Genomic DNA, 26,481 nt, shown 5'->3' with positions numbered 1-26,481 from the left:
GTTTCTTTAAGTCAACAAGAGGAATCAAACAGGGGGACCCCTTATCACCCTCATTATTTGTCATAGGAGCTGAACTTCTTTCAAGGTTGATGGACAGTTTAGTAAATGGTGGATTTATTCCTTATGTTGTTGATAGGAAAGGGCCTATTATTACTCATTTATCCTATGCGGATGACACTGTTTTGTTCTCCTCTAATGATCCAGAATCTTTGAAGATGATGATGGATAATTTGAAAACCTATGAGCAATGCTCAGGCCAATTGGTAAATAAGCAGAAGTCAGGTTTCTTTATGCATCCAAATTCTCTGGATGATACAATTGCAGAGGTGGGCAGAATCACTGGTGTCAGAGCTTCAGAATTTCCTATGCAATACCTTGGGTGTCCTATTTATGTTGGAAGGAAAAAGGTTGTGTACTTTAACAATATGGTGGCAAAGGTAGCAGCAAGATTACAAGGCTGGCAAGGGAAAATGCTTTCTTATGGTGGGAAAGCTACTCTTGTCAAATCTGTGTTGCAAGCGCTGCCTCTTCATCAGCTGTCAGTGCTATCTCCACCTAAAACAATCATTAAACAAATAGAGAGAATTGTGGCTAATTTTTTCTGGTGAAAACTGGAGGACAAACACAAATTTCATTGGATAAAGTGGTCTGATTTATGCTACCCAACTTCTGAAGGAGGGGTGGGATTTAGATCCATCCATGATTTTTGTAATGCTTTTGCTGCCAAGATGTGGTGGAATTTCAGAACTAACAACTCCTTGTTGAGTAAAATTCTGACTGTCAAATATTGTAAAAGGGGTCACCCTATATCAAAGAAGTGGAGATATGGCCAGTCACATATCTGGAGAAGGTTGATGGAGATCAAAGATGCAGTGGAACCTTTCATTCTCTGGAAAATAGGCGATGGTGATTCTTCATTCTGGTGGGATAACTGGACTGGCTTGGGACCATTGGCCAAGCTAATAGATGGCAGGCCAACTCCAATGAATATCAAAGTCAACGATTTCATATCAAATGGTAGGTGGAGATGGGATTTGCTAAGTCTTTTATTACCTGCCAGTGTTGTTAACAAGATACAAAAGGTTGAAGTGGCTCAGAGCAGGAAAGATTGGGCCTACTGGACTCTGGAAAACTCAGGTAGTTTCTCTACAAAATCAGCTTGGCAACAATTAAGGATATCTAGAAGTGAAACCTTCACTGGCAAGTTCTTGTGGCACAAAAGAATGCCTTTTAAGGTGTCTTTTCTGATGATGAGACTTCTAAAGAACAAAGTCTCTACAGATGAAAGGATTCAAAGAGTTGGTATCATGATTCCCTCAAGATGTAGTTGCTGTACCCTACATCAAGAGGAAACAAGCTCAGATCTATTTGGTGATAGTAACATTGCTAGACAGGTTTGGATTTATTTCTCCAGTACATGTGGCATAAGGCATACGACAAGATCAGTTAGGAGTTTGGCGATGCAGTGGTGGCTGACTATACCAAAGAACGAAGTGCATAGGGTTTTATTACAATGTCTCCCATTTGTAATTTGTTGGGAAATATGGAAGAACAGGTGTGCAGCAAGGTTTGAGAATTTACATATGTCTAGTAGGCATATCATACGGCAGGTGTGTCACTTAATGTCATTGATTCTGCAATGTCAGTTCTCTAAGTTGAATTTACCTGTAATATGGGAGGACAAGTGTGCTTATGTGGAGAAATTACAACAAGTTATCCACAGTCAATTGGTGATATGGTCCAGACCTGAGGAGGGGTGGATGAAAATGAATGTAGATGGCTGTAGCAAGGGTAATCCAGGAAGTGCGGGAGGGGGTGGCATAATAAGGGATCATCGTGGCCTCATGATTGTAGCATTTGCTGATTACTTTGGTCTTTGTAGTAACAATGTGGCTGAAGCTATGGCAATTCTTCAAGGATTGTGTATCTGTATTGATAGAGGATTTCTTAAGACTATTGTTGAATCTGATTCTCTTATGTTGGTTAATATAATCAATAAGAAAGTCAGACCTCCATGGCAAATTCATAGCATCATAGCACAAATAGGAGAGTTGATACAGAAGGGATCCTTCCTTTTTGTTCATGTATTCAGGGAAGGAAATGTGATTGCAGACCAAATGGCAAGTTTGGGTGAGAAAGTCAGGAACCAGATTGTCTTCACTGAAGATCTTTCTTTGCCAAGGCAAGTTAGAGCTTACTTGAAGCAAGAACAGGATGGCTTCCCCAATTTCAGATTTAGGCAAAAGAAAAATCTATTCTCTGTTAGTAATGGCTGAGATGAAGGATCTTATATATGTTATACACTTCAACTGTTTTGCTTTGTGCTTTATAGTTGACTCTTCAAATATTGTAATGGAGGAGTCCTCCCATATCTTAGTTACAACTCTTTTGCATTTTTGCATAGGAATGCCTAGCAGCACTGTTCATCATACTCTGGAGGCTATGGTTTATGTCCTCCTCCATGTACTTCTGTTATTTGATTTATATACAGGTTAGGGCTATTCCTAACTCCCACCAACCTGGTGGATCGTTTGAAAAAAAAAAAAAAAAAGATAATCTACCAGTACTTGAGTTTGTATTACTACTAATATAAAAGATGAACAAAATGAGGTAGGAAAAAAGGGAAAAGTACCAGATTGCCATCATCAAGGAGAACAGAAGAGTAGCAAGAGTTCTTTCTTTAACAAGCAGACAACTGCAGAAGCTGCGCGCAATAATTTTTCTTTTTTCTTTCAATGATAAACAATGAAGCTTTTAGTGACTTGTAGCTGATCACAATCATCCTCTCTACCTTCATCTGTCGGCATATCGGGCACTTATTCAGCTAATTTCCGCCATGAAAATATAGTCGCCTAAGAAGCAAGCGAAGCAGCTAGAAGTACTCGCTTCACGCCCTTGAATTATTGTCCACGAATGAATTGGAAAGCCACAGAAATATCTGATTCTGACTTCGTAGAGTCGGTGCTGCTGTTGTATGCGCATTAGGGCCGTCCCCCACTCCCGTCACGGGCGCTAAGGGGCTTTTGTTTTTGGAACAGACAACAGTGTTTTGGTGACGCCTCGAATCTTGTAGATATGAGCAAGCTAGACTATCTACAGCAGCAGTGCATGTTATAGTTTCTGATATGCCTTAATGAGTCTTATTATTTGCAGGCAAGAAAATCAAATCTTAGGACTTTACTTCTTTCTAAAAAAAATCATGTACATGCCTTAATAATACAAGAAGAAATTACTAAGAGTCATTGTTGATCAATGTACAACTATGAATCTTGAACCAACTACTCTCCTATTTGACAGAAAAGGGGTAAGAGAGTTCAATTGCCACCTAAAGGCATTGTCGGAGCCAGAATTTTCACTAAGGAGATTCAAAATATAAAGAAGTAAACAAACGAAGAGCTCTTGGATTGTGTCAATGGATTCAACATTACTATATATACATAACAAATAATTTTCACCTTGTATATACAGTGTAATTTTCCGGCGGAGAGGATACAGATGAACCCGACTATTTTCAATAACTTTTTGTTAGATCTTAACATTGGAGTTTTCCACTTTAGCAAAGGTTCCATTGGCCTTTTTTTTTTTTTCCTATCTCCTTGATCTTTCCAATGTTTCTTGATTTTTTATTTTGAGAATGAAAAAGAAAAAAAGGAGAGAACTAGCATATAGTTGAAGGGAAGAGAAAAAAAGAAGCCAACAATAGAGTAAATTGTGCATATATTTTCATTTATCATTGAAAAATTATTTGTTTGTACAAACAAAACTTGGATTAAGGTAAAACAAAAGTACATACACAGTAATACAAAATGTTACAAGAAACAATCTTCAAGTAGTGATCAATATATATATATAGTAGTTTTGACTTTTGTATTCTCTTCTTTCTCATAAGTTGTGGTAGGTGAACTCTCTTATCTTCTCTGGAAGTTGAGTGCCTTAATGGCCAATGCAAATATGACGGCGAACATAACAGGCAATGCTACGATCACCACTGCGACTACACCAAGAAAATCATGCTCAAATCCAAAGTAACGGCTCAAGAATTGCTTCACATTTTCATTATTGCCAAGATCGTTTTGGAGGTCAGCGAATTGTGATGCAACAAGACCATACAAGGTCCATGCAACGGGGCATGCCCAGTAGTACCATCTCCACCATATTGGAATACGCTGTTTTTAGCAAAAAGGAAATGATAACATGTCATTTTTTGAGATTCAGGTTAGTTTACGTGGATAAAAATTGATCGAATTGAAGGATTTTTCAAGAACTTACAGGTCGTGGAACGATGAATCCTGAAAACAGATTCCATACTGCATAGAAGAAGGCCGCGACAATGGAAGCAACATTTTGATTCGGGGTAATGGCCACGGTCATCATACCATAGAAGGTGAAGTACAAGAGGGTGAAGTACATGAAGAAGAAGTACCAAAAGAACTTGGCAGCAGTCCATTCAAATCCGATCATCGCATACACAATGATACCATAGAAAGCAGCTTGTACAAATACATAAGGTAATTCAACAATAACCTGCAAGAAATGTAAAATTTTCATGGATTAATATGAAGTCTTTTTTTAAGGCTGAAATGTGTACATATTGTGACAAAATTGAACTATATGTTCACCTGTCCAATGGCATAAGGTATGGCTGAATACATTCCAGCAGCTCTTTCTCTATAAAATACAGTACGCTCAACGGCTACAACAGGCTGGACCGACGATGAATTTTGTACGCCAAGGAAAAGACATGCAGCATACATGGATCCCATAGCGTTGAAAAGATCCTGGCTCCGACTCCTGTGATCAATAAAGCTCGAATAGTTTAGCTTAAGTACTATCCAGAGTTCTATTTACTTCTCATTATGACTTGTACTTACACTTTGGTGCCAAGATCCCAGAACATTGTGCCAAAGACAAGTGCAATGAATAATGTGAAAATGAATCTAACAGCAGTATAAGATGGATTACGCCAGTACGACCAATATTGCTTCCAGAGACAAGCCATACATTGGGTCCAGAAAGGCTGTGAAAATTGAGTATCAAAATGCAGATCCTTTGTACCAGGACGAGGCGTGCTTAGTTCAGCAATCAAGGCTTTGTTCCTCTTATAGAGGTCTGATTTCTTGTACAGATCAGCAAAATCAACTCCTAACGTCATTTCCTGAGACGAGGCTGTAACTTCTAACATCCAAGTTGCTGGATTGTAAGCCTCCTTTATCTTACTAACTCCAGGCATTGACTGAATTCAAGACGACCGTAAGATTAGTATTTTGAGTATATAACTAGGAAATAAAATTCATTTTTCACTTTGATAACATACCTCAAAGTATTTGATCAAATGGCAAGAATGGCGACCCAGAGGACCAACATATATCTCTTGTCCTCCTCGTTTCATTAGAAATAGCTGCAAAGCAGTGTTTATTTTAGTATTCATTGGCAAAAGAAAAGAGGAAACAAAGATTAGCTTCACTGTCTTGGAACTGGAAGGTTAATGAATTCACCTCATCAAAGGCTTCGAAAATGTCGATGCTAGGCTGATGAATGGTACAGACAACGGTTCTTCCTGTATCGACAGTGTTCCTAACAGCTCTCATGACAATGGCTGCAGCTCTTGCATCTAGTCCTGAAGTTGGTTCATCCATGAAAATGATCGAGGGGTTTGCTACCAGTTCAACTGCAATGGTCAACCTTTTCCGTTGCTCGGTTGATAGACCATTTACTCCTGGTAATCCAACTAAAGCTGATCTTAATGGTGTTAGCTCCACAAGTTCCATAACTTCCTCAACAAACATCTGTAATAGGTTTGAATGTTATTGGCGATCAATCGATAATGTTATTGTCTGCTATGTTGTATAATAGGTTTGACCAATATGTAGGATAGACTAGAGATAGAATTTATAGGAACCAACCTTTCTCTTGTTTTCATCGACATCTTGAGGTAAACGCAGCCAAGCTGAGTAAACCAAGGACTCGTAAACTGTAACATAAGGTGAATGGATATCATTCTGCTCACAGTAACCAGAAACACGTGCAAAGGTTTCTTGCTTCTTGGGATATCCAGAAATCTTGATGCTGCCATCAATATATCCTCCTGTTTTTCTTCCAGCCAAGACATCCATCAATGTTGTTTTACCAGCACCGCTAACGCCCATCAAAGCTGTGAGAACGCCTGGCCTGAACGATCCACTTACACCCTTTAGAAGTACCAATCTATCTTCAGTTGAACCTTGTCCTTTCATTTCCTGCAAATCATTAGAATATTCAAGTTTGTTGTTCACAGAAAAGAGCAAAAAACCACATGAATAATAGTATCAACACTTTCTGGGAAGGCACCTGAGGCATGTCAACGGAGTATACGACGTCATCAAAAGTGATGGAATGGGGTTCAAATGGAAGAACCATACCCCTCTTTTTGTTCTGACCATCACTAACAGAATCACCTCCCTCTGGACTAATTAGTCGAACATTATCAGCATTCTCGTCGTCTTCTGATATCATAGCTTGCGGCTTACCAAATGCTGCAGATATATAAGAAATAAGTACACGACTTCATTCATTTTATGTTAGTATATGGCATTTTTCTCTTTCAAGGGGAAAGAAGAGACATCAGATATACTCACGTTTTAGGTAAGCAAGTCCTAAACTGTAGAAGATGTTGAGGATCATTATGAATCCAATAAGTGCCCCAATACCTATCCAGTACCAGTATGCATCCGGAAAGAATCCTCGAGCTCTTACTACTGCAGCACCAAGTGACTCGTTTCCATTTGGCGCGATCTATTTTAATTAAGAGTGGAAATGAGCATCCACATACGAGAAACTTAACTATTTGCATGCTGCATTAGGAATAAGATACTTACATGTTTCCAATTCTTCCCATCAAATTCATTCACAAGAATTGAATTCATGGAATACATCAATGGTGAGATCCAGTAAGCCCAGATCCACCATTTCTTCACATCATCTGCAGCATCACGCAAAATATAAAATAAATATGGTGTCTGGTTCAACAAGGGCAGCCCGGTGCACAAAGCATTCCGTTCACATAGGGTCTGGGGAAGGGCCCCACCCCAAGGGGGTATAATGTAGGCTGCCTACCCTGATGCAAGCATCAGTGGCTGATTCCACGGCTCGAACCCCTGACCTATAGGTCACACGGACACAACTTGACCATTGCTCCAAGGCTCACCCTCGGTGTCTGATTGAACAAGAAAAAGAATTTATGCAAACAACATAAAATATACCTCTTGAGAGGATGAATCCACTCAATGCAAATTGTAAGATGAGAGCAAATGCTCCAAATGTACTAGCGACTCCCATTGTCCTTCCCGCTGCTCCAATGAATCGATACAATGCTGATGCCATCTGGTGTACTAGTACGAGAAGAAAGAATTGTTTGAACAATCTGCGAAGCAATAGTCGATTCAATTAATAATCATGGGATGAAAGAAATTACAAAGGCCACCTAATTATTATTAGTATGTACTGTCTTTAACTTCCCTTACCTTGAAACATTCGGATCAAATCCCATGACATAATATGTAAGGAACGTCCAAATTGCAACTTCAACAATTGTTATGGGGATTTTGAGGATCCACGTGGGAAGGGCGTAAGCCCATGAAGGGAAAAAGAGAAGATCCCTTTGCTTGAAGTAAACTGGAAGCTTGAGAATTGTTAGGTTGATCTCAGCCATTCCATTAAACATAATCTGAACGACCACGAAAAAGAGAGCACCAGCATATATCCCTCCATCATCCATATCATCTCGAGGCATCTTAGTTCGGAAAAAGACTGTCATCGTTATAAGTGCCATTACCACGAGCTGAGAAGAAAAAGAACAGAAACAAAGAGATCATTACAACTGAAAAACATGGTTATGAAACGGCAAACACCTTTACATCTCTAATAGACCAAGTAGTCAGTACCTGAAAGAGCTTGAAGATGTAAACGAATGAATTCCTCTTCATTAACAGGAATTCTCGTTCAGCGCAGACTTTCAATAGTTGTTTTGTCCCTATACCATACTTCTGAGTAGACAAAGCAGCAGGGTGGCTTTTGCTCTTGTCATATGGAGTTGCAAGCTCATCACTAAGTTTCTTTCCGACATGGAAAGACTGATATGCCTCGGCAAATTCTTTTGATGTTATAAACCTGTAAGGCTCATCCTTCTTAGCCCAATATTGCTGTTGATCCTTCTTTGATGTTACCTGCAAGAAGTAATTTAAAAACTTCCACCTTTTAGAACTTAAACTTTATTCTTATATGTCTAAGACATAGTTACATATTAAACTTTTATGGTCACACACATATGTTAAGTATCATCACTACCCATGAAAAAGAATAAGACTGGCACGTGAGGAGACACGTTGAAGACATAATAACTGTATAAAAGTGCGCTCTCTTTAACAGTTTAAACTTATAGATGAGATGGTCGCACACTTCAGCATTCTAAATTTCTTGGTTATATTTTACCTCCTGCAAGAAATCTGCCACGCCTTTTCTCTCTGGGCATTTGAAGCCCATGGAGTCAAAGAAGTCAAGAACGGATTCTCGAGGTCCCTGATACACAATGTAGCCATCTGATAACAGGATAATGTCATCAAACAGGTTGTAAGTTTCGGGAGCTGGCTGCAACAGAGATATCACAGTAGTTCCTTTCATTAGCTGCACGGATTGTCTTAGAGAATTGACAATGGAGAAAGTCGTTGAACTGTCTAATCCAGTTGAGATTTCATCCATGAAAAGCGCCTTCGCTGGTCCAACAAGCATTTCACCCGTTGTTACACGTTTCTTTTGTCCGCCTGAGATACCCCTTAGCATTTCATCTCCCACCATAGTATCAGCACAAACATCCAGTCCCAAAATCTTCAAATGCAAGTCGAAAGAAAGTTACTATTATTAATTTAGTTTAGCTTTTCACTATCAGGACACTTAAAAGATAAAACGTTCATAAAAACTGAGATTAGTAACGTGGAAAGTAAGGCAAATTACATGTTACAACAGGTTAACATACACTGCTAGTGTAAAGATTCTTTACATGTAGGACAACCCGGTGTACTAAGCTCCCGCTATGCGCGAGGTTGGGGAGGGGTCGGACCACAAAGGTCTATTGTATGCAGCCTTACCCTCCATTTCTACAAGATACAGTTTTCACGGCTCGACCTGTGACCTCCTAGTCACATGGCAACAACTTTACCAGTTACGCCAAGCTCTCCTTCAATATCGGTGTATATAAGTAAAATCCTTATTGAACTCTTTTCAACCCTTTTCTATGGCCAAAATATATGATTGAATACTTGAGTGTTGTAAATTTTACCTTAAGAACATAATCTGTATAAACATTGGCTTCTTGTCCTTCTGTTGCTGCAGCCTACATTTCCCAAAAACAACAAATAAAAAGTATAAATGTAGATATACAAAAAATTAAGTACTTCCTTTCATTGTTAGTATATTTTGTTTGTATTCTTACCTTCATGTAGATATCAAGATCAGGATCTGGTTTGATATTAGCTTCTTTCTCTCTTCTTGATAATTCAGCCAACATCTCTGCACAAGTTTTCAAGAAAAAAAAAATTAATAAATGAATATCTATATGTTTTTACTACAAAAAAGAAATAAATAAAACTCACTTATATAAATTGAATTTAATTAAAAAATCAATAAGAAAATACTAACGATATCTAGAGCCAACTCCTTGACATCTTGCAGAGAATTCCAAAGTTTCTCTAACAGTCATTTCTCCAATATGTAAATCATGTTGACTAATATAAACAGCTGTTCTTTGTGGCACAAATTCATGTAATTCATGTCCATTATATGTCACCTTCCCATTAACCTGATTTCCAAAAAAAAAAAAATAGATAGAAAACTTTAGTTTTTTTCCCTTCTTATTTATAAAAGCGTTTAACTTCTATACATTGATAGTTTAACAAAAATTGTAGTATCTCCAGTGTAATAGCTCGCAGACCACACTCGAGAGGTATATAGACAAGCTCGACCGAGAAAGCATGCAGGGGGTTTCGAACCTGCGACCTCCCATTTGGGGGATCTTCTGCTCAACCAACTCGGCCACCCTTGCGAGTTTTATACAATATCTTTATTTTAAAAAAATTCTAAGATATTTGGAATTAAAAATCTTACCCTTAGAGTAGGATCAAGCTTTCCAGCCAAAGCTAATAAAAATGTAGTTTTTCCAGAGCTTGGAGGTCCCAAAAGCAGAGTTAATCTGCATGGCTTAATCATACCACTTACATCTTTGAGTATTGTAATTTGTCTCTTTTTACTTGGTAGAATGTGAACAGAATTCAACATTGTCTTTGGAGCAAAAAATTGAACAAAAAAAAACACAAAAGTTAGTTTGATAAAATAACAACTCCCTTGAAAATTAAAAATAGATATATAATTTATTTATTTTTTTGGTTTAGATTTTTACCTCAAAGAAGTTGGTAATGAAGTTGATAAAAGTAGGCAAAGCTCTGCTTCCTACATATGCATCTGCCTCAATAGTTAGATTCTCATATCTTACTTCTATTGATGGCATATCAATCCCAACTCTGTAAATATTTCATTTTTCCAACAAAAAAGAACAAAAAGTTAAATACCAATTAAATAAAAATAGAAAAGGTAAACTAGGTAAACCTTTGATGCACTAAGTTCCTGCTATGCTTAGGTCCGAGAAAAGGTATCACCTCGAGTCCATTATACTACTCATATCTCGTATTTATGTAAGAGACTGTTTTCACAGTTCAAAACTCGTGACCCCTGGGCACACAATCTTACCTTGAAGTTCTACAAGTGGTTGTTTTCACGTCTTAAACCCCATCGAACTTTTTGTCATTATGACAACAACTCTTACCGTTGCATCGAGATTTCCGAATATTGTAAACAAACTAGTATAAGAGCAGCCCGGGAACCAGACAGCACGGACCACAAGGGTCTATTATATTGCATGCAGTCTTATACTGTATTTCTGCAAGAGACTGTTTTTATGGCTCGAACCCGTAACCTCTTCATATACTATACTAAAAGCAGGAAACCCTAAATTGTAAAGTTGATTTACCAAAATATCCATAAAAATTAAAAGACATTTTTATCCCTCATTGAAACACTATTCCTTTAATATTGTTGTACCAAATAGTAAATTTTCCTTCCAATAAAATGGCTTTGTTTAAATGAGGAAGTTTAAAAGACTTATGCTAGGGGTTAAATCACAAAATACACCATATGTGATATTTCACCTAATTTTATTGTTAAGTATTGTTCATTGACAACTGTCATGCAATTTCTTAACGTTATTATTTATGTTCCTATATACGTGTTATATACTGTATGTTTTTTTTATATAAATTATATATCTTACTGGAATAGAGTAGTATGTGCTATCATAACACAATATGTCAATTATATACGTCAAGTCCAAATATCTTAACAATTGTACATTAAATTCACGCAATCTAATTTTAAAAGAGATTAATAAATGGACTATTATTTCAACCTTATCATTTAGTTTCTTTATGTTTAGTATGTTATACTTACTAATCCCAAAAAGAAAGAAGACAATCTAATAAGCTTGGTAATTGGTGGCAAATTTCAAAAATCACAATAGGTCACTTTCTCCTTTAAATTTTATTTTATAACTCAAATATATTATTTTAATAACATATGTAATTTCTTATAATTGTGTATATACTCATCCACATAGGGTACACGTGCAAAGCGCATATATATATATATATGAAAATTTCTTTCACTTACGTGTCAATTCTATTCTTGAGTTTCAACAACAACTTCTCATTATCTTCATCAACAACTTTAACAAGCCTCTCAAACAAACTCTTTCTTTGTTGATGTCCAAAATCATGTATGTAAACAAACTAGTATAAGAGCAGCCCGGTGCACTAAGCTTCCGCTATGCGCGGGGTACGAGGAAGGGGCTAGACCCTTGTGCACTAAGCTCCCGTTATGCGCGGGATCCAAGAAGGGCTAGACCGTAAGGGTGTATTGTACGCAGTCTTACCCTGCATTTCTGCTAGAGGCTGCTTCCACATCTCGAACCCGTGATCTCTTGATCACATGGCAACAACTTTACCAGTTACGCCAAGGTTCTCGTTTGTTTGAGTATATATATATATATTATATATAAGGTAAAATATTTCTCACTTTACGTGTCAATTCTATTCTTGAGTTTCAACAAGAACTTTCTCGTTATCTTCATCTGCAACTTTGACAAGTCTCTCAAGCAAAGATTTCCTTTCTTGATGTCCAATATCATTTATATCAACTTCAGCAGCAGAATCACCTTCTGATCCAAACAATAAACCTTTTCTCAAACGATCAAAAGTTGGCAACTTTTCTAAAGCAGCCCATTTAAGAGCTTCTTCATCATCTTCATCTCGTGCTGAACGTGAAAATATTGAACTACTATTTGCCCTAAAACTTCCCCTTAAACTCTTACTCCCTCTTAAAATATTAAGATTTGCTGGCTCCATCGTCAACCAATCGTAACGTCCACTTCTGATCGATCAAAAGGCTAATCTCTTAAACCATGCAAAACCATGCAAAAATGCAATATTTAACGCCCTGAGGCGAACGATTGTACCCAAAAATGAAAAATCTATCTCCAATATTCAAAACGTGTTCGAATGAACGTGAAAGAGTATTGAGAGATACCTAAAATTATTTTCTTGAATTTTCTTTAGTTGTATGATATATGGTTATATAGAATAAAGAATGAAAGGGAAAGTCAGAGTTGATGCCAAAGATAAAGGCAGAGCGGTTATATAGCAGCAAGTTCAGGAGAGGGTGACTATTGGATACATTATTCAAAATATTAACTCAAATGTAGTCTTTTTTTTTCCACTATTTTTTTGTTTGTTGGAATATATTGACTTGACTAGTTTGACTAATTATTGATTTTTCCAAGACAAATGGAGAATAATATGAGGAAAATCTAGAAGCTGATTCTTGATTAGAATTTGGAACCTTAGAATATTTGCAACCTAAGTTTTTCAGCAATAAAATATTAAAGAAGTTTAAAGAATTTCTGAAAATAATCATTTATATATATATATATATATATATATTAAAAGCACGAAGGCCCTTAGCGAAATGTCGTTCGCCTTTTTTACCCTTTAATATATTTTATAACAGACGAAATAGTCATTTAATTATTCTCTAAAATTTAGAAATAGTTATTTAATTATTTTTCTAATTTTTAGGATACCAAAATCAAGTAAAGTTTTTAGTTGGATCCTTCCTTGTAACGCCCATAAAAGTTAAAGTAGGAAACTCTCATCTACTTAGAACTCTTTTTAGATTTAGGAGTTTAAATCTTTGTATAAAATTATAACCAATTAATTCTTTACCATTTTAGAAAAGGAAAAAAAGTTAATTGAAAATAACAAATAAAAATTTACAAAATAAAATCTTGTGCACTTAAAGCTCTTTTAAAGGTTAGGAATTCTTATTCTAATGTGATCGAATTACATGCAGTGCACTTTTAGTGGGAATATATGAAAAGGTATTTACAATCCACCTTACAACAAACAACTTAAAAATATTATTAAAGGCTAAAAGTTTCTCGTTTATAATTTAAATTTTACACGTATCTTTGAAATTTATTAGTAAAAATTAAGTTTTAATTTTATGAACAACAACAATAAATTTAAATTTAATTCACAAGTCTGGGGAAGATAGTGTGTATATATGCTGATCTTATCCCTACCTTGTGGAGGTAGAGAGATTATTTTCAATTGACTCTCGGCTCAGGAAAAAAATAATCACAACATAGTAAAAGAAATATAGTAAAGGAAAAGTCATAAAAAAAGCAGTAACAAGAAGCATTAATAACCGCATGATAGTTAGATAACCGAAGCAAAAGAGACTAAGTTCTAATTTTATTTCTAAAAATATTGAAATCAAGCATACATTGTAAATCAAAACCAATATTTTTACCTTCCACAAAGTATATAAAATATATGTTCTACAAATATCTATAAATAATTATGAGTAAAATAATATCTATAAATAAGTTTACAAATGACATGCTACATTTTGAGTTATAATTATAATTATTTTAATTTTTAAGCACAAATTCAATTAGATAAGTGAAATAAAGATAATATATAAAATGTATTTTCTTATAAGGAATTTAAGGTAATAATAAGTTTTTGTTCTATCGGTTATATTTTAAGTTTTTGAACAAATATGTTATTTAGATCTATAATTTAGATATTAGAGAATCCGTATATTTTACTATTTCAATTTACGTAATTACATAAAACGGATTTTTTCCTTCCTATACCATATATGAAACTTTATTACCAAATATATGCATAGTATCTAAATTACCCGCCTAGTCCATATTTTTCCTACAATTTCTGTACCATTCGTTTATTAGGAATTAATAGGGCAGAATCTTCCCTGATGAAGCTACAGTGTGTTTCAACTCAAAGCTATGAATCACGATTGATCTTCAAACATCCATACACTTAGGCAAACTTCACGTTACAATATGGCAGTAACTTTGAATTTGGCTAGAGAGAAGATGATGCTATAGTAAGTCTTAAAAACGATTTTAAGATGTGTTGCAAATGATTGTAGATTTTAGGAAAAAAACAAAAGGAGATTGTTAACAATGAGAAGGGTGTTCTTTTGGGACCAATTTTGAGATGTTACCTTGCCGGATGCCGGAATTATGGGCCGATCGAAGTAGTAGTTTACTTACCAGTTAAGTACTAGGACCGAAGTTAAAAAAGGACCTTAGTAAAAGTCGTTTTAGGAAAATTTTCGAAAAGTTTAGGGTTTTAACTAAAAGTACGATTTTAATTTTGGTTTTAGGTACTTTGGGAATTTGGTTTAGGTTAGTAAAAGTAACTTTACGGGTTTAACTTAGTTTTAACNAGAATTGGAATAATACAAATAATCTACAATTTATCTACAAAATATCTACAAACTGGGCACATTGAATTTTAATTTCCCAATTGTCATTCAATTGTAGCATAATGATTGTAGATTTTAGGAAAAAAAACAAAAGGAGATTGTTAACAATGAGAAGGGTGTTCTTTTGGAACCAATTTTGAGTATGTTACCTTGCCGGTATGATGCCGGAATTATGGCCGATGAATAGTGATTTCAGAAATTGTAGAAGAAGAAGACATATTGTAGAAATTGTAGATAAATTGAAGATTATTTGTATACTGATTGTAGATGCTTTATTTTCTGTTTTAACAAATATAAAACGGCTAAAACTTCTACAAATCTTCTGAAAAAACGCAATAATGTCAAAAATACCAATTATGCTACAATTGAATGAGATTTGGGATATAAAAATTCAATGTACCCAGTTTGTAGATAAATTGTAGATTATTTGTATTATCCCAATTCTTATTCAATTGTAGCATCTACTGCTGCTCGATCTTACAATGTCGAAGTGGTCGTAGGTTTTATAGCCTTTGCATAATCCATAGGTGTTGTCGTGCATGGCTGGGTGATGTTAGGGGGAGGTTGGGGAGGAGGCCCAGCGAGTGAGGGTAGCTGGCCACTGGCCATAGTGGCCATGGCTGCACTGCGTAAAGGAGCAGTGATCTATCAACTCTAACGTTTTCTTTCAGGAATCTTGAAAAACATAGATCAACCGAGATTTTCACGACAGCACTCTCTTGCACCAAAGATAATTCTTTAGCACCTTAATAACTATGACAAGAAATGCATCAGCTTATGCTAATTCGATGCTACAGTAGTTCCGAAAAACTTTTTAAAATCTGGTTTTGATTTTAGCTTCAAACCTGTGAATCACGCTTAAAAACAAACCATCCAAGTTGATCTTCAATCATCCAACTTCACGTTACAATAAGCAGAAACTTGCAAGGGCAGCAAACGTTGAAATTGGCTAAAGAGAGCTCGATGCTACAGTAGCTCTTAAAAACAATTTTAAGATCTGTTGTGAATGATTATAGATTTTAGGAAGAAATCAAGCGGAGATTGTTCACAATGAGAAGGGTGTTCTTTTGGGACCAATATTGTGACCTTACCTTGCCGGATGCCGGAGTTATGGCCGATGAATAGTGACGGAATCACTATTCATGGTCTTCCTAGAGAGAAGGGAGAGGATTGTGACCTTAATAGGGAGATGATATAGAATTGGTAATTTGGTATACTAAGTGTAATTAAGTCAAAACTTAAATATTGAGGGTAATAAGGTTTCCTATGTGGCATAGGAATGTAAAAATCCCTACATAAAATATATGGGTCTGGTGGGCCCATGGTCCAACAGTCGGACCAATTAAGACTCACCTGCTAACTTGATATTTCTTTGTAATATATTTGTTATTTTCTTTCAATTATTATTATTATTATCATTATTATTATTGTTGTTATTATTATTATTGTTATTATTATTATTATTATTATTATTATTATTATTATTATTATTATTATTTAGTTTTATTAATACTATTTTATAAAAGCAAAAAAAACTCCAAGAAAAAATGTTGATAGGTTTTTTCTACTTTTAAACATTAATTTCATATATAAAATTTTAATTTAATTTTTTTAATATTTAGGACTTTAAAATTAACTAATTTGTATTTATGATTTAAAAGGTAGCTGGTGTATTCTACTTTGGTAATGTAATTTATTCTTTGTTAATCTAACAGGAATAATATTATATTATATATCAATTTAAAAAGTAGAACAACTTGCATTTTGCTTGCGACAAAGAAAAAAACCATCTTATGTTTAAAAAAAAATAAACTTGAAAATAGCTCCAAAAACTAGAAAAGCTTTTAAATCTTCAAAGTCTATATATTTTTACTCTTAATATTTTTTTTTTTTTAAACAAACTCATTCATTGAGATTGATACACGCGCAACGCGCGTACACTAACACTAGTACACACACACACACACACACACATATATATATATATATATATATATATCGTTATATAATATATCGTTATTTTTACGAGACCATATTATATACATATTATATACTGGGTTTGTTATTGTTGTTATGAGACCATATTAAATTTATTTTGAAAAAGGAAAAAAACACTTTTAAAAATGAAGGAGAAGTTAAAGAGAAGATAAAGCACCAAAAATAGAGCAAAATTGCTGGTATAGTTTCATTCTCATTAATAAATTAATTTTCCCTACACAAAACTTGGAACTCAATAAAGAAAATAATAGAAGAACATACATAGTAATAATTGAAAAAAAAGACAAAAATGTTACAAGAAACAGTCTTCAAGTTGTGACCTATACATAGGAGTTATATAACCTATTCTTTCTTGTGTAAGTCTTTTGGATTGAAAGGCTAAGTCTCTTATCTTTTCTGGAAGTTGAATGCCTTAATGGCCAATGCAAATGTGAGCGCGAACATAACAGGCAATGCAACGATCACAGCAGCGACTACTCCAAGAAAATCATGCTTAAATCCGAAGTAACGATCCAAGAATTGTTCCACAGTTTCATTATTGCCAAGATCGTTTTGTAGGTCACCGAATTGTGATGCAACGAGACCATACAAGGTCCATGCAACAGGGCATGCCCAATAGTACCATCTCCACCATATTGGAATACGCTGTTTTTAGCCAAAAAAAGGGAACGATAACATGTCATATTTTGAGATTCGGATTAGTTTACATGGATGAAATATATGGAAACGATGGATTTTCAAGAACTTACAGGTCGTGGAACGATGAATCCTGAGAAGAGATTCCATGCTGCATAGAAGAAGGCCGCGACAATAGAAGCAACGTTTTGATTCGGGGAAATAGCCACGGTCATCATACCATAGAAAGTGAAGTACAAGAGGGTGAAGTACATGAAGAAGAAGTACCAAAAGAACTTGGCAGCAGTCCATTCAAATCCAATCATTGAATATACAATGAGACCATAGAAAGCAGCTTGTACAAATACATAAGGTATTTCAATGACAATCTGCAAGAAAAATGAAGTTTTCATGGATTACTATCAACCCTTTTTTGTGGCTGAAATATGTATAAAAAAAGGCAGCCTGGTGCACTAAGCTCCTGCTATGTGCGGGGTCCGGGAAAGGGCCGGACCACAAGGGTCTATTGTCCACAAGCTTATCCCGCATTTCTGCAAGAGGCTATTTCCACGGCTTGAACCCATGGCCTACTGGTCACATGGCAATAACTTTACCAGTTACCGCAAAGGTGAAATATGTATAGATTTTGTGAAAGTGAACTGTCTGTTCACCTGTCCAAAGGCATATGGTATGGCAGAATACATTCCAGCAGCTCTTTCTCTGTAAAATACAGTACGCTCAACGGCTACAACAGGCTGGACCGATGATGAATTTTGTACACCAAGGAAGAGACATGCAGCATACATGGATCCCATAGCGTTGAAAAGATCCTGGCTCCGACTCCTGTTATCAATAAAGCTCGAATAGTTTAGCACATGTACTATAGAAGGTTATCGTTAAGTTTCTATTTACGCCTCGTTGTGACTTGTACTCACACTTTGGTGCCAATATCCCAGAACATTGTGCCAAAGACAAGTCCGATGAATGTTGTGAACAGGAATCTAACTGCAGTATAAGCTGGATTACGCCAGTAGGACCAATGTTGCTTCCAAAGACAAGCCATACATTGTGTCCAGAAAGGCTGTGAAAACTGAGTGTCAAAATGCAGATCCTTTGTACCAGGACGAGGCGTACTTAATTCAGCAATCAAGGCTTTGTTCCTCTTGTAGAGGTCTGATTTCTTGTACAAATCAGCAAAGTCGACACCTAACATCATTTCTTGAGATGAGGCTGTAACTTCTAACATCCAAGTTGCTGGATTGTAAGCCTCCTTTATCTTACTAACTCCAGGCATTGACTGAATTCAAGACGAAACTAAGATTAGTATTTCGATTATATAAACTAGTAAAAGAAAGACTCAGCTTTTGCTTTGGTAACATACCTCAAAGTACTTGATTAAATGGCAAGAATGGCGACCCAGAGGGCCAACATATATCTCTTGTCCTCCTCGTTTCATTAGAAATAGCTGCAAAGCCATGTTTAACTTTAGTATTCGATGGCAAAGATGGGGGGGGGGGGGGGGGGGCATCCTAGTGCACAAAGCATCCTGCGTTCACGCAAGATCCGGGGGTGTAATGTAGGTAGTCTACCCTGATGCAAGCATCAAGGGCTAGGGGCTGATTCCATGGCTCGAACCCGTGACCTATAGGTCACGTGGAGACAACTTGTCAGTTGCTCCAAAGAAAAGAGAGATAAAAATTAGCTTCATTGTCCTGGAACCATAATAAACTCACCTCATCAAAGGCTTCGAAAATGTCAATGCTAGGCTGATGAATGGTACAGACAACGGTTCTTCCTGTATCGACGGTGTTCCTAACAGCTCTCATGACAATGGCTGCAGCTCTTGCATCTAGCCCTGAAGTTGGTTCGTCCATGAAAATGATAGAGGGGTTTGCTACCAGTTCAACTGCAATGGTTAACCTTTTACGTTGCTCAGTCGATAGACCATTGACCCCTGGCAGTCCGACTAAGGCTGATCTTAACGGAGTTAGCTCCACAAGTTCCATAACTTCCTCAACAAACATCTGCAGAAAGGTGATCAATCGACAATGTTATAGCCTGCCACATTCTATAACATGTTCGACCAATTTGTAGGATACATTATCATTATGGACAAAGAATTTAGAGGAAGACCTTTCTCTTGTTTTCGTCAACATCTTGAGGTAAACGCAGCCAAGCTGAGTAAACCAAGGACTCATAAACTGTAACATAAGGTGAATGGATATCATTCTGCTCACAGTATCCAGAAATACGTGCAAATGTTTCTTGCTTCTTAGGATATCCAGAAATTTTGATGCTTCCATCAATATATCCTCCCGTTTTTCGTCCAGCCAACACGTCCATCAATGTCGTTTTACCAGCACCACTAACACCCATCAAAGCTGTGAGAACACCTGGCCTAAAAGCTCCACTCACACCCTTGAGAAGTATTAATCTATCATCAGTTGAACCTTGCTCTTTCATTTCCTGCAAGTCATTAGAATGTTAAAGTGAGCCGTCCATAAAAAAGACGAAAAACCTCACGAATATTATTAGTGACAATATCTGGATTGTTACCGGAGGCATGTCAACAGAGTATACAACGTCGTCAAAAGTGATGGAATGTGGTTCAAATGGAAGAACCATTCCCCTCTTCTTGTTCTCACCCTCGCTAACAGAATCAACTCCGTCTGCGCTATCAGCATTCTCACTGTCCTCTGATATCATAGCCTGCGGCTTACCAAATGCTGCAGATACATAAGAAATAAGGCGTTAAACCCCCTTTAAAGAGTCCTTAAGGCCATAAAGAGACCTTAAAATGAGTTTTCTACTGGTAACTCCGTGGAAACAGCCTCTTGCAGAAATGGAGGGTAAGACTGCATACAATAGACCCTTATGGTCCGGCCCTTCCCCGACCCCGTGCATAGCAAGAGCTTAGTGCGCTGGGCTGCCCATTTTTTTTAGTATACAAACTATAAGTTGAAAAATAGCTCTAAATCGTTCACTCTATGTTAGTATTTGGCATTTTTCTACTCAAGGGTAAAGTAAATTAGAGAGATCAGATATACTCACGGTTCAGGTAAGCGAGTGCAATACTGTAGAAGAGGTTGAAGACCATTGTGAATCCGACCAGTGCCCCAATACCTATCCAGTACCAGTATGCATCCGGAAAGAATCCCCGAGCTCTTATTACTGCAGCTCCAAGTGGTTCGGTTCCACCTTGCACAATCTATTTTAATTAGAGTGGTATGAGCATCCATAAACGAGAAATATACTATTTGCGAGTTGCATTAGGTATTAACAAACACTTACATGTTTCCAGTTCTTCCCATCAAACTCATTCACAAGAATTGAATTCACGGAATACATCAATGGTGAGGTCCAGTAACCCCAAATCCACCATTTCTTCACATCATCTGCAGCATCAAGCGAAAATAGAAAATGAATATACATCGGATTGAACGAGAAAAAAGTTTCTGCAAATACCACAAAATATACCTCTTGCAAGGATAAAACCACCCAATGCAAATTGTAAAAGAAGAGCAAATGCTCCAAATGTGCTAGCAACTCCCATTGTTCTACCAACTGCTCCAATGAATCTGAACAATGCTGATGCCATCTGGTGTACTAGTATGAGAAGCAAGAATTGTTTGAACAATCTGCAAAGCAATAGTCGATTCGATTAATAATCGTGGGAAGAATGAAATTTCGAAGGCCGAAAAAATAAAGGCATCCCGGTGCACTAAGCTCCAGCTATGCGCGGGGTTCGGGGAAAGGCCGGACCATAAGGGTCTATTGTATGCAGTCTTACCCTGCATTTTTGCAAGAGGCTGTTTCCACGGCTCGAACCCGTGACTTCCTGGTCACACATGGCAGTAACTTTACTAGTTACGCCAAGGTTCCCCTTCCTAATTATTATTAGTCTGGACTGTCTTTTTTCTTCCCTTACCTTGAAACATTCGGATCAAATCCCATGACATAATATGTAAGGAACGTCCAAAGACCGACTTCAACAAATGTTACAGGGATTTTGAGAATCCATGTGGGAAGGGCATAAGCCCATGAAGGGAAAAAGAGAAGATCCCTATGCTTGAAGTAGACCGGAAGCTTGAAAATTGTCAAAGCGATCTCAGCCATCCCATTAAACATAATCATAACGACCACGAAAAAGAGAGCACCAGCATATATCCCTCCATCATCCATATCATCTCGAGGCATCTTGGTTCGGAAAAAGACTGTCATTGTTATAAGTGCCATTATCGCGAGCTGAGAAAACATAACAGAAACAAAAAGATCATTACAATTGGCACATGGTTATGAAAAGGAAAACACATATATATTTCAAAGAGAATAAATAATCACCTGACTGAGCTTGAAGATGTAAACGAATGAGTTCCTCTTCATTAGCAGATATTCTCGTTCAGCGCAGACCTTCAACAGTTGTTTTGTCCCTATACCATACTTCTGAGTAGACAAAGCAGCAGGGTGGCTTTTGCTCTTGTCATATGGAATTGCAAGCTCATCACCAAGTTTCCTTCCAACATGGAAAGACTGATATGCCTCAGCAAATTCTTTTGAAGTGATAAACCTGTAAGGCTCATCCCTCTTGGCCCAATATTGTTGTTGATCCTTCTTTGACGTTACCTGCAAGAAATAAATTAAGATTTCCACCTTTTAAAACCAACACTTCAACTATTCCTATATATTGGACATAGTTCACTATACAACAGTAAACTCCATCGAACAACTTAAACTTTTAGATGATATGGTCACAGACTTCAAAATGGTATCATGGTATCAGAACAGACTGAAGTCGTGAGTTAAGTCTTATCACCAGCCATTGTGTAAATGAATTTTAACATGCCTGGTCCATGATAAAGTATTAGATCCGCACGTGAGGGGCATTGTTGAAGACATAATTAACTCTATAAAAATATGCTCTCTCGAACAGTTTTAGACGAGATGGTCATACACTTCAAGATAGAATCTGAACAGATAGAGGTATTGGGTTAAGTCTGATCGCCACACACTATCTAAAAGGATTTTCACATGCTTGGTCGATGAAAAGAATCAAATTGACACGTGAAGGGACGTGTCGAAAACATAATTAACTATACAAAAGTGTGCTTCTCTAACAATTTGAACTTTTAGATGAGATGATCACACACTCCAACATCACAAACTTTGCAGGTTATACTTTATTGTAAGACATACCTCTTGCAAGAAATCCGCCACACCTTTTCTCTCAGGGCATTTGAATCCCATGGATTCAAAGAAATCAAGAACGGCTTCTCGAGGGCCCTGATACACAATGTAGCCATCCGATAACAAAATTATGTCGTCAAACAAGTTGTATGTCTCAGGAGCTGGCTGCAATAGAGATATCACAGCAGTTCCTTTCAGGAGTTGCACAGATTGTCTTAGAGAATTGACAATAGAGAAAGTCGTCGAACTGTCCAATCCAGTTGAGATTTCATCCATGAAAAGTGCCTTTGCTGGTCCAACAAGCATTTCACCCGTCGTTACACGTTTCTTTTGTCCGCCCGAGATACCCCTTATCATTTCATCTCCTACCATAGTATCAGCACATATGTCAAGTCCCAAAATCTGCCAATGGAAATTAAGAAGCAAATTACTATTACTAAACGAGTTTAACAAACACGCTGACACTGTAAAAGAATTTTCACATTATCAGGTCACTTAAAAGATGACTACAGAAACCGTTCGTGAAAAAGTATAGGGGAACTATATAATTGCATATTGTAAATGTTACCTTTAGAACATAATCTGTAACAACGTTGGCTTCCTGTCCTTCTGTTGCTGAAGCCTACATTTCCAAAAATAATAATAAGTTTGAGTGTTTTAGTGAACAATTTTCAAATAATTTAAAGTGAAATCCCTAATCTTCAATAGAATAATAATTAAACTAGTATATTTTATTATCCCCTTTTTTACCTTCATGTAGACATCAATATCAGGATCTGGTTTGATATTAGCTGCCTTCTCTCTTCTTGACAATTCAGCCAACATCTCTGTACAAGTATTAAGAAAAAAAATTAATAAATGAATATCTATATGTTTTACTGCAAAAAAAAAAAAAAATCACTTATAAAAATTGAATTTGATTTAAAAAGCAATAAGAAAATACTAACCATATCTAGAGCCAACTCCTTGGCATCTAGCAGAGAATTCCAAAGTTTCTCTTACTGTCATTTCTCCAATATGTAAATCATGTTGGCTAATATAAACAGCTGTTCTTTGTGGTACAAATTCATGTAATTCATGTCCATTATATGTCACTTTCCCAGTAACCTGATTTCCCAAACAAAAAGGGAAACATTTAGTTCTATCTCTTGTTAATAAAATCGTTTAACTTCTGTACACTGACAGCGTAAAAAGAATTTAAAATATCAAATTATTAAAATTAATAACTTTCTAGCACAATGGCAAAACCAAGAATTTGGATAAGGGTGTTTAATAATTTAACATTATGTATAAAGAGTGATTTTTTTCGACATGCACAGTATCATTTTCCGATAAAAGGTGTTTAATTGACCACCTTTTACTGTATATGGCAACGGTATTACTTCTAGAGTTAGGTTAAATTTACTAATTGTGTAAAGAAAGGCAGTCCGGTGCATAAAGCATCTCGCGTTCAGGCAGGGTCCGGGAAAGGACTGCACCCAAGGGGTGTGATATAGACAGCTCACCCTAATGCAAGCATTAGTGGATGCTTCCACGGCTTGAACTCGTGACATATAGGTCATACAGAGACAATTGCCTCCCTTCAATTTACTGATTGTGTAAAGTCAATTATATTATAAGTAAATCTAAGATAGATATTTTATTATAAAATTTATACTATATGATATTTGGGGTTGGAAAATCTCACCTTTAGAGCAGAATCAAGTTTTCCAGCCAAAGCTAAGAGCAAAGTAGTCTTTCCAGAGCTTGGAGGTCCCAAAAGCAAAGTCATTCTACATGGCTTAATCATACCATTTACATCCTTGAGAATTGTAATTTGCCTCTTTTTACTACGTAGGATGTGAAGAGAATTCAAGAATGTCTAAAAATTGGAAAAATAAACAAAGTTAGTTTCAATCAAAAGAAACAGAGGTATTAAAATGTTTAATTTTTTTTATTCATATTATTACCTCAACAAAATTGGTCATGAAGTTGATAAAAGTAGGCAAAGCTCTGCTTCCTACATATGCATCTGCCTCAATATTAAGATGCTCATATCTCACTTCTATTGATGGCAAATCAATCCCAACTCTGTAAATTTCCACAAAAAATTAAATATCAGTTAAATAAACAATAAAAAGCAACTGAAGGGGAGGCTTGGCGTAACTGGTAAAGTTGCTGTGATGTGACCAGGAGGTCACGGGGTTCGAGCCGTGGAAACAGCCTCTTGCAGAAATGCTGGGGCTGCGTACGATAGACCCTTGTGGTCCGGTCCTTCCCCGGACCCCGGCGCATAGCGGGAGCATAGTGCACCGGGCTGCCATTTTCATTAGAAAAAGCAACTATTTGGTAAAGTTGTTGTCCCTTGACCAGCATGTCACATGTTCAAGCCGTGGAAACAACCACTTGCAGAAATGCATGGTAAAGTTGTATACAATAGATCTTTGTTGCCGGGCCCTTCCTCGGACCCCGCGCATAGCATGAGATTAGTGCACCAGGCTGCCTTAGTTAGAAAAAGCAACCCGATGCACTAAGTTCTGCTATATGCGGGATTCGGGAAGGGCCGGATCACATTGAATCTATCATTACTCTACATTTCTGCAAGATATTATTTTCACGGCTTGATAGTAGCCTCCCAGTGATACACGACGATAACTCTTACCGTTGCGCTAAGACTTTCCAAAATAAAAACAAACTATACATGAAAACCTATTTCACTTGCCTATCAATTCTGTTCTTGAGTTTCAACAAAAACTTCTCATTATCTTCATCGGCAACTTTAACAAGCCTTTCAAGTAAAGTCTTTCTTTCTTGAACTCCGAGATCGTTTATATCAACTTCAGCAGCTGCACCTTTTGATCCAAACAATAAACCTTTTCTCAAACGATCAAAAGTTGGCAATTTTTCTAATGCAGCCCATTTAAGAGCTTCTTCATCATCTTCATCTCGTGCTGAACGTGAAAATACTTCAACTCCATTATTTCTCCATATTGAATTGCTTGTACTTGCCCTTAAACTCCCTCTCATACTTCCTCTCATACTACTCCCTCTCAATCCATTGAGATTCGCCGGCTCCATGTTGAGCCAACGTTGACGATATATACAGTGTAATTTTTTGTCGGCTAATCTCTTTTCTTAAGTCACGTCAACTTTAAAAAGAACTCGTAAATTATGCAAATGCTCTTTTTTAACGCCCTAAGGCGGAGGATTGTATCGTTCTAAGATGCCTTGGTGGTAAAATGATAGACACGCGAGACTCAAAAATCTTGTGCTACACCTCAAAATTGCACAAATGAATGTTAAAAAAAAATTTAGAGATTTTTTTCCCTCTACCCTTTGTTTTCTCTTTCACTTGATATGGTTATAAATAATGAAAGAATGAAAGGCAAAGTTAAGAGTTGGTGAAAAAAGACTAAAGGTAGAGGACTTATATAGCAACAAATTCAGAAGAGGCGGCTATTATATTGGATACATTATTAAGAAAATATCAACGTAAATTTATTATAGTACTATGTTTTTTCATAGTACATTTTTCTTAAATGTTTATAAATTTATTTATTGATTGGCAAGTAATAGAGGATATAATAGTGATTTCTCCTAGACAAGTGGAGAAAAATGAGGAAATCTTTTATTCCAAAAGACAAAATGCCACTTTGTTTGACTCTTGAAAATTACACCTGAAGAGATGCTTTGAACTTAGTGGGCGTTTGGACATAAGAATTGTAAAATTCCAAAAATACCTTTTAAAAAAATTTAAGTGAAATATTTAAA

The 26,481-nt window shown here is 36.5% G+C and overlaps 2 protein-coding genes across 3 annotated transcripts; both read right to left on the bottom strand.

The window, feature by feature from the left end:
* On the bottom strand, window positions 3,701-12,499 carry LOC109231071 (pleiotropic drug resistance protein 1-like). 2 transcript variants are annotated; one of them, XM_019396614.1, is made up of 21 exons: window positions 12,192-12,499; window positions 11,749-11,780; window positions 10,427-10,547; window positions 10,135-10,308; window positions 9,670-9,829; window positions 9,464-9,540; window positions 9,311-9,364; window positions 8,467-8,859; window positions 7,920-8,201; window positions 7,500-7,816; window positions 7,239-7,399; window positions 6,855-6,958; window positions 6,615-6,771; window positions 6,328-6,512; window positions 5,904-6,236; window positions 5,496-5,786; window positions 5,315-5,398; window positions 4,872-5,233; window positions 4,620-4,791; window positions 4,270-4,524; window positions 3,701-4,166 (listed from the first exon to the last, which is right to left on the bottom strand). In XM_019396614.1, the coding sequence occupies exons 1-21, from the start codon at window positions 12,480-12,482 to the stop codon at window positions 3,909-3,911; spliced, it is 4,263 nt and encodes a 1,420-aa protein (XP_019252159.1). In that variant the 5' UTR covers window positions 12,483-12,499; the 3' UTR covers window positions 3,701-3,908. The 2 variants fall into 2 exon arrangements, with proteins under 2 accessions (XP_019252159.1, XP_019252158.1); XM_019396613.1 differs by lacking the exon at window positions 11,749-11,780 and having other exon boundaries at window positions 12,159-12,362.
* LOC109231070 (pleiotropic drug resistance protein 1-like) lies at window positions 17,096-26,107 on the bottom strand. Its single transcript, XM_019396612.1, has 20 exons — window positions 25,433-26,107; window positions 24,681-24,801; window positions 24,419-24,592; window positions 23,679-23,838; window positions 23,482-23,558; window positions 23,300-23,353; window positions 22,741-23,133; window positions 21,889-22,170; window positions 21,476-21,792; window positions 21,025-21,185; window positions 20,839-20,942; window positions 20,599-20,755; window positions 20,104-20,273; window positions 19,681-20,013; window positions 19,281-19,571; window positions 18,929-19,012; window positions 18,483-18,844; window positions 18,219-18,390; window positions 17,682-17,936; window positions 17,096-17,577 (listed from the first exon to the last, which is right to left on the bottom strand). Exons 1-20 carry the CDS (start codon window positions 25,786-25,788, stop codon window positions 17,320-17,322), a joined length of 4,281 nt encoding a protein of 1,426 aa, XP_019252157.1. The 5' UTR covers window positions 25,789-26,107; the 3' UTR covers window positions 17,096-17,319.

Source organism: Nicotiana attenuata, chromosome 8 (assembly GCF_001879085.1).
Source record: "Nicotiana attenuata strain UT chromosome 8, NIATTr2, whole genome shotgun sequence".
NCBI classification, from domain to species: Eukaryota; Viridiplantae; Streptophyta; class Magnoliopsida; order Solanales; family Solanaceae; genus Nicotiana; species Nicotiana attenuata.
Note: the sequence above shows the minus strand (reverse complement) of the source record. Positions and strands in the feature narration are given on the sequence as shown.